Source organism: Aythya marila, assembly GCF_965140915.1.
Source record: "Aythya marila genome assembly, chromosome: Z".
In the NCBI taxonomy this organism is placed as follows: Eukaryota; Metazoa; Chordata; class Aves; order Anseriformes; family Anatidae; genus Aythya; species Aythya marila.
The window spans coordinates 26261858-26269462 of NC_139080.1; the positions used below are offsets into that span (position 1 = coordinate 26261858).

The 7605-nt window shown below is 48.1% G+C and overlaps 1 protein-coding gene across 1 annotated transcript; it reads right to left on the minus strand.

Annotated features, from left to right (window-relative positions):
* Positions 1–581: 581 nt before the first annotated feature.
* On the minus strand, positions 582–2178 carry MED18 (mediator complex subunit 18). Its single transcript, XM_082782835.1, has 2 exons — positions 1951–2178; positions 582–1559 (listed from the first exon to the last, which is right to left on the minus strand). Exons 1-2 carry the CDS (start codon positions 2021–2023, stop codon positions 1006–1008), a joined length of 627 nt encoding a protein of 208 aa, XP_082638961.1. The 5' UTR covers positions 2024–2178; the 3' UTR covers positions 582–1005.
* Positions 2179–7605: the final 5427 nt, after the last annotated feature.

The window sequence follows — 7605 nt, forward strand, 5'->3', positions numbered from 1 at the left end:
AGAGTGCTGATAACACCCCGATGTTTTAATTGTTGCAGAGCAGTGCTTATACCAAGCCAAGGACACCTCAGACTTTTGCTCTGTCCTGCCAACAGGCAGGCTGGGGGTGCAGTAAGAGCTGGGAGGGGACAGACCCAGGACAGGTGACCCGAACTAGCCAAAGGGGTATTCCATACCATCTGACGTCATGCTAAACAATATATAGGGGTGGCTAGCCGGGGGGAGGGGGCCGGACTGCTCGGGGTTAAGCTGGGCATCGGTCAGCGGGTGGTGAGCAATTGCATTGTGCATCACTTGTTTGTACATATTATTATTAGTAGTACTATTATCATCATTGTATTATTATTATTATTATTATTATTTTCCTGTCTTATTAAACTGTCTTCATCTCAACTCACGGGCTTCACTTTCCATTTCTCTCCCCCGTCCCAGAGAGGGAGGGGGGAGGGTGAGTGAACGGCTGCGTGGTGTTTAGCTGCCAGCCGGGTTAAACCACGACAAAATGTTAATAGGTGGTATACAAGAACAGTACTCTAAAAACAAAACAAAACTGCACTGAGGTGTAGGTACAAAGGCATGTGAATTCCACTAAGTTTGATGGATTACTAGGCATTATGCTTTCTAGCACGTATTTCCCCAACAAGAGGGGGGGACGCTACCAATACTAGTATTTAATGATGTTTTGAATGGCATTGTTTTTCTAGAAGTGTCTCATTTTATTCAAAGAATCACAAAATCAGAGAATTGTAGGGGTTGGAAGGGACCCCCAGAGAGCATTGGTTTCAGACCCCTGCCAAAGCAGGTTCACTAGAGCAGGTAAATCACATCCTTTTTTTCACAATCCACAAATGTGTGAAAAAATACATAGTACCTGCAACTAGCAAAACATTGCTACGTAGTCCTTTACTCCCCTCTCCATGTTTTGATTTACCCTCAAAAGGTATTTTATAAAAACAACCCTGAAGGTCCCTGGCGAAAGCAATGCTTAGCTCCTCAGCTTTTCAATCACATTAACCTTTTAGGGTCAATTTTCTCCAGATGCACCAAAGGCTTTAGCTGCTCTGCAAAGTTCCTCATGTCATCGGAGACCACATCCTGTCCGGCTGGAGCCACCACGTTAAGCTCCACAAGGTAGGAGAGGGAGAGCGGCTCAATGTTATCCGTGTTGCCCGGCATCAGGATGCGGAAGATCTTGTAGACCATGATCTTCATGATGCCCTTGCGGAAGACGTGCCCCTTGGCCACAAACTCGTGGTCCATGCGGAAGCCCATCTCCACCAGGAAGTCCGTCAGGTTGTCCGACGTGGCGATGTCCACGCAGTTGCGCACCAGCGCGTGCCGGTTCTTGTCCCCGATCTCCGGCTGGCCCAGGTAGCGCAGGTGCCAGGGCATGCCGCTCTTGTCGATGGAGCGCCGCGCCCGCAGCACGAAGGGGCTGGCCTGCTGCCCCTTCAGCAGGAACACCATCTCGTGGTCCAGGAAGGTCTCGGGCTCCATGTTGTCGCACAAGCCGCGCAGGCGGTGCAGCAGGCTCTCCAGGCTCTGGTCCAGGACGCTGCCTGCGGCGGACAGAGACACAGCGGCTGTTGCCGACACCCCACAGACACTGTACACCCCAAATACCCCCAAAACCCCCCAAACACTCCCAACACACCCCAAATACACCAAACATATCCCTAACACACCCCACATACCCCAAACACACCCCAAACACCCCAAGTACACTCCCAACACACTCCAAATACCCCCCACACACCCCCAATACCCCAAACACACCCCAAGCATCCCCAACACAGCCCTAGTACCCCAAACACACCCCAAATACCTCCCAAACACCCCATGCGCACCCCAAACACCCCCCAACACACCCCAGACACACCCCGAGCGACCCCAAACTCCCCACACAACCCCCTCCCCCGGGCCAGGGCCGCCTGCCCGCGGGGTGCGCACCCTGCAGCAGGTACTCCATCATGTTGATGGTGCCGCCCGTCACGGGCATCATGGTAACGGGGGGCGCCTCCATGCTGCGGCCGGCGGCTGCCCGGGCGGCGGCGGCGGCGGCTGGAGGCAGGGAGGGAGGGAAGGAAGGAGGAAGAAAAGGAAGGGAAGGAGGCAGGGAAGGAGAGGCGGCAGCACCGCCCCGCGGCCCGGAGGGGGCCTGCAGGCTGCGGGGAGCGGAGCCCCGAGCCCCGCCGCCCCGCAGCGCCCGGCGCTGAGGGCAGCAAATGGCGGAGGGGCGGGCACGGAGCCGCCTCAGGCTGCTGAGGGCTCCCGAGGCCGGCGGGCAGCTGCCGACCGGGTGGGTCCCTGGTGGTTCTGCCCCATGCCCTGAGTAGCGTCACAACACCAGCAGTGCCCTGGGCTGGGCCACATTGGTATTTGGGGTGTTGGTGAGCACAGGTGGCTGCCCCCAAAAACAGGGCGTCCCGGCCCCAGAGCCCCGCACCGGCTGTGAAAAGGCAGCGCCCTGGAGCCGCCGAGCTGCACGGCTGCAGGAGGAGGCTCTGAAGGGCACCCTGGTAACTGCACCCCTGTGCCTTAAAAGTATCTTCCAGAGAGCTTTTCTTTCTGCCCTCGTTGAGGACGAGATGCAGCAGGCACAAAAGGCAGTTGGTCAGGCAGATGGAGGCGATGGATGGAGAGAAATGCAGATAGAAATAGAAGCTCAACACTGTATTTCCAGCCTCCTGCCTAGGTTCTGTTCCTTTTAAAACTCTCGTTATACATCTGTCTGTGGAAGGGAGGCTGAGTAGCATATGGGGCTGGGCCTTTAACTCAGCTCCATATCACATTGTGAATGCACAGAGCAGAAACCTCCCTGCAGAGCCCCTGCAGGGAAATTATCTCTGCAAAACAGGCAGTCCAGCCTCATTTATATGTTGAAACAGCATCAACAGCGAAGGGAGGGTCAGCTGAGTGTACGCTGGATGTAATTTTTTCCTTCCTTGTTACTAAAACTTTTTTTTTTTTTTTTCATCTCACAGCCTTTGGTTCTGAATCGCCACTTTGTCACCTTTGTCAATCAAAACTGCTTTCAGAATATGCACGTGGCATTTTCCATTTGCTGGCACTGAATTAATAGCAGAAAGCCTCCCACCCCACAAATCTGACTGCACAGTTGTTAAAATTAATTACTCTACAGTTATACAATAGGCAATTTATATAGTGCATTGATTGCACAATTAAAAATTGTAAAACTTGTTGACAATTTCAGCACTAGGATAACTCATTAAGAGATCTCATGTCTCAGCAGGTAACTCAGAGGGATTTGGTAGTGCTCAGCCATTTTGCCACAATGATGTGTCACTAGCTGAGCTACCATCTTAAATTATGGGCATAAATTTACAGCATAAAGACAGTGATAGAGAAGGCAACAAACATCAAATAACTGATGACATTGTCAGCCTCATTGTAATACAAATTATGGTTTATTCTGTGCTACCTTGCTAAGCAGGAACATTTGTCAAGTGAGATGATAGTTTAATGAGATACAAGTGACTTCCAGACTTGGCTGTGTCCTTAAACTCTTACCACCAGAGCAAAAACTATAGTTGCATGTAGTTTTCTATGCTATGTGATTGTCCCTCTCTGGATCTTACATTACCTTTTTAGGCTGCTTTGTCAAATATCAAAGTAATTGCCATGAGAACATCTCTTCAGTGAGTGTCAAGTACTGATTTGCTGAAGACTAACCCAGAAACAATTTTCAGATTGGAAACCCAAGATAGTTCCTGCAAAAGTGCAATTCTCTTTAGTCAGAAACTGTGCCAAAGTGATACCTCTCCATGTGGCTCATTTTTCTCACTAAAGATAAACTCTCCTTAGAGCTGATATTCTCTAAAGTTGAAGTAACTTTAAATATTTTACTATCATTAAACGGGACGAGCTCACACAGAGCAAGGTAGTCCAGTGCCAGCTCTCATATGCAAAAGAAAGAAAATAAGCTGGACTGCTTATTATATTTTTACATTTTTATTATTATATTTTTACACTAGCACTTGGCTTGTTCTGAGTACCTTTTTAAAAAGTTGTGCCTCTGGCAATATACCAGTACACAGTATATATAATAAAGTAGGCTTAGTATGGGCTAACCACTGACTGAGGAAAAAAAAAAAAAGAGTGATGGTAAAACTACTGCCCCCTTATTTTAATGTATGTATAATGTAAAAATATGACTTTCAGTCCAGCTTTACATAGCTCTCTGTCAGCAGGGTGACTGCCTCCTCAGAGTTCCTGAAGACCCCTTCTCTGAGACTTTGGATTAATAACTATGTAGTCTACAACATAAAGGATTATGTAGTATACAACATAAAGGAAAAGGATTGTTGTGTGGGGGTTAGCAGGGCTGATCAATAGGGCTCTAAACTAGTTATGAAGGGGGAAAGAGAAAAACAGGCACACCAATGATAAGCTATGGGATGGTATGCCAAAATTTGAGGGACTGCATGCTAGTGAGATCCTTCACTGTGCTCCATGAGGTGCTGGCAACAATGAAGTACATGTGAAATGTTTCTGCACCAATGCAGGCAGCATGAGGAACAAGCAAGAGGAGCTCCAAGGTCTCATTTTAAGGCCAGTTCTCTTCAATGTTTTCATAAATGGCTTGGATGTGAGACCACAAGCTGTTTTGAGTAAGTTTGCAGACAACACTAAATTGGAAGAAGCTGTTGACTCTGTCGAGTGTGGGCAGACCTTGTGGAGAGATCTTGACAAATAGAGAGCTGGGCAGTCACCAACTACATGAAGTTTAACAAGAGCATGTTCCAGGTTCTGCACCTGAGATGGGGCAACCCTTCCTATACATACAGACTGGGAAATGAGGGGCTGAAGAGCTGCCCCGCAGAAAGGGATCTGGGGGCTCTGGTCAACAGCAAGTTGAACACGAGCCAGCAGTGTGCCCTGGCAGCCAGGAGGGGCAACCCAACCCTGGGGTGCACCAAGAAGGGATTGTCCTGCTCTGCTCGGTGCTGGTGAGGCCTCACCTCAGTACTGTGTGCAGTTTTGGGCACCACAGTGTAAAAAGGACATAAAACTATTAGAGAGCATCCAAAGAAGGGCTACAAAGATGGTGAAGGGTCTAGAGGGCAAGATGTATGAGGAGCAGCTGAGGGTCTTTGTTTTGTTCAGCCCCGAGCAGAGCAGGCTGAGGGGAGGCCTCATGGCAGCCTGCAGCTCCCTCACGAGGGGAGCGGAGGGGCAGGCGCTGAGCTCTGCTCTCTGGGGACAGCGACAGGACCCGAGGGAACGGCATGGAGCTGGGACAGGGGAGGGTCAGGCTGGGGGTTAGGGAAAGGGTCTGCACCCAGAGGGTGATTGGGCACTGGGACAGGGCAGTGGGCACAACACCAAGCCTGCCCTGCTGGAGTTCCTGGAGTGTTTTGACAGTGCTCTCAGACACGTCCTGATTTTTGGGTGGTCCTGCGCAGACTCAGGAATTGGACACCATTATCCTTGTGGGTCCCTTCCAGCTCCGGGTATTTTGTAATTCTCTGATTCTAACTCACCCTTACTGTGGGACTGCTTTCCATTTGTTCTCAGAGAACAGCATTTTAACACAGTGTGAGAGTAGAGCAGCTTTGTTTTCTCACCCATGCCCTTATGATTCTCCAGCATTCTGCTGAAGCAGCTGGGCAGTCAGCTAGCTAGGGGCTTGGTTGCCAGTCTCAGTCACCCCACCACATCTGTACAGATAGCCTAGGAGTCCTAGCAGGAATGCTGTTGGGTTCTGTGACTGGGGAAGAACCTAAAAAGCTGGAGCTAAAGCCCTTAGTGTTCCCCTTAGTAGATTATGAAACTGACTGAATACATGTATAAAGCAGTGGTGAAGATGGGACAGTAGGTAATTTTGCATTGTAATGTATTATACAGTGCAAGGGCCCTAGAGCACTCTAGATTAAGGGAAGCTTCAGAGGCAGACCTCCTCCCAGAGGATGGTACAAGGCAACGTTGGGCCCAGCAGCAATCTCTGTGTAGGAGGACAAGACCCAGAATTGTCAGCACTAGGAGCATCACTGGATGCAATTGCAACTAAAGTAAGATACAGCTGCCTGAAATACAAACTTCACCTGAGGCAACAGAGAGTATCTACGGAACAGAGATGCTGTTGCAGGAATAATGAGGGCACTGCTTGAAACCCAAACCATTGTCTCTCTGTACCAGCAGGTGTCATGCAGTGTTACTGCCATAAGCAAAGTGATGCAGGAAAAAGGAAAGAACCTCAAAGGAGGTGAGACATGTCCCAGAAGACAGGCAGGGATGATACATCTTAAAAGCACTATGAGCAGCAAGAAGTCTCACTTCAATTTGAAAGGCAGCTAGGAGAGGGAGGGTGGGCCCTCTGCCACAGCTTTTATCAGAACTGTATTTGCATTAGCAGCAAGGGTTCATGCAAGGAATATGAACTGTCCGGACAGTGCTGTGTGTTGACATCCAGAATCAGTCTGGATGAACTGAAACCCTTTTGTGGGAATGAAGCTGATTCACAGCCCCACTCTTTTCTGGGAGCTGGCATGCCTGCCAGACAACTCCTTGCTGGGGGTCTTTGCTGACACACACACATTCAGTAACCAAGAAAGCGTCTGCTACAGGCTTCTGGCAGCACACCTATGTTAGGTATGAACATGGTCTGCACCCCCTCAGTGTGCAGACCATGCAGATGAGGAAGCTACTCATCCTGCCAGTAAGATTAGATAAGGGATGCTTCACTGATAACTTCTTAGTCTGGCTGAAATCGTAGTGGACAAAAAAAAATAAAATGTAATTAGTGAGAGCTGGAGCTACAGCACTCCCAAGCCTTATACCTGCAAAACTGTCAGACAGCAGGAGTGGGACTTGCAGTGTAGCAGGGTGAAAGCAGAATCAGGGCATAAAAGGAAGTAAAAGGGGAAGCAGACTAGCTTCCAAGCAGCTTTTACAATTTTATTTTGCCAGGATTTTAAAGTATTTGAAAAAAACTACAGTAATTGTAATAATATAGCATTTAGTTTGCTGCAGCTTTGGGAACCTGATTCCAGACAGCTGAGTTGGTTTTACCATGGAAAGTCAGACTACCCATATTTTGCAGTGGTATTGAAATACCCTACTGCAGGCAGTGAAATAGGAATCCTGTAGTTCCCTAAATTTTAACAGATATGAAAGGGTAACCTGTGATTCTGGTATAAAATGCATAGCACTGAGGAGACTGGAAAAGAATGCAGATTGCTTTGTCTGGTTGATTAGAGTGATGGATGTGACAAAGATCAAACTGGTGAGGAAAAGGAAAAATACATATATAAAGATCATATCTGTTCTTTTAATCTTTTAAAGGAAATGCGCAATAGCAGAACTTGTGTTATCAGGCAGTTGTTGATGTGATCCTAACATGTTCTTTCACTTTTCCATACTAACACATCTTGCAAGAACATAGGCAGTACTGCCTATTTCAATAAAAATATAGTTTCTGGGTGAAAGCTGTGTTTAGAATTCAGGTGGTAACTTAAAAAAGTAGGTTTGAAACTTATTTTAGTAGACACATGAGAAACTGCCAGAAGTACAATTCAACAATTTTGTGAGAAACATAAAGAACACACAAATAAGCCTTAACAAAAGGTACCACTAATGCTGAAG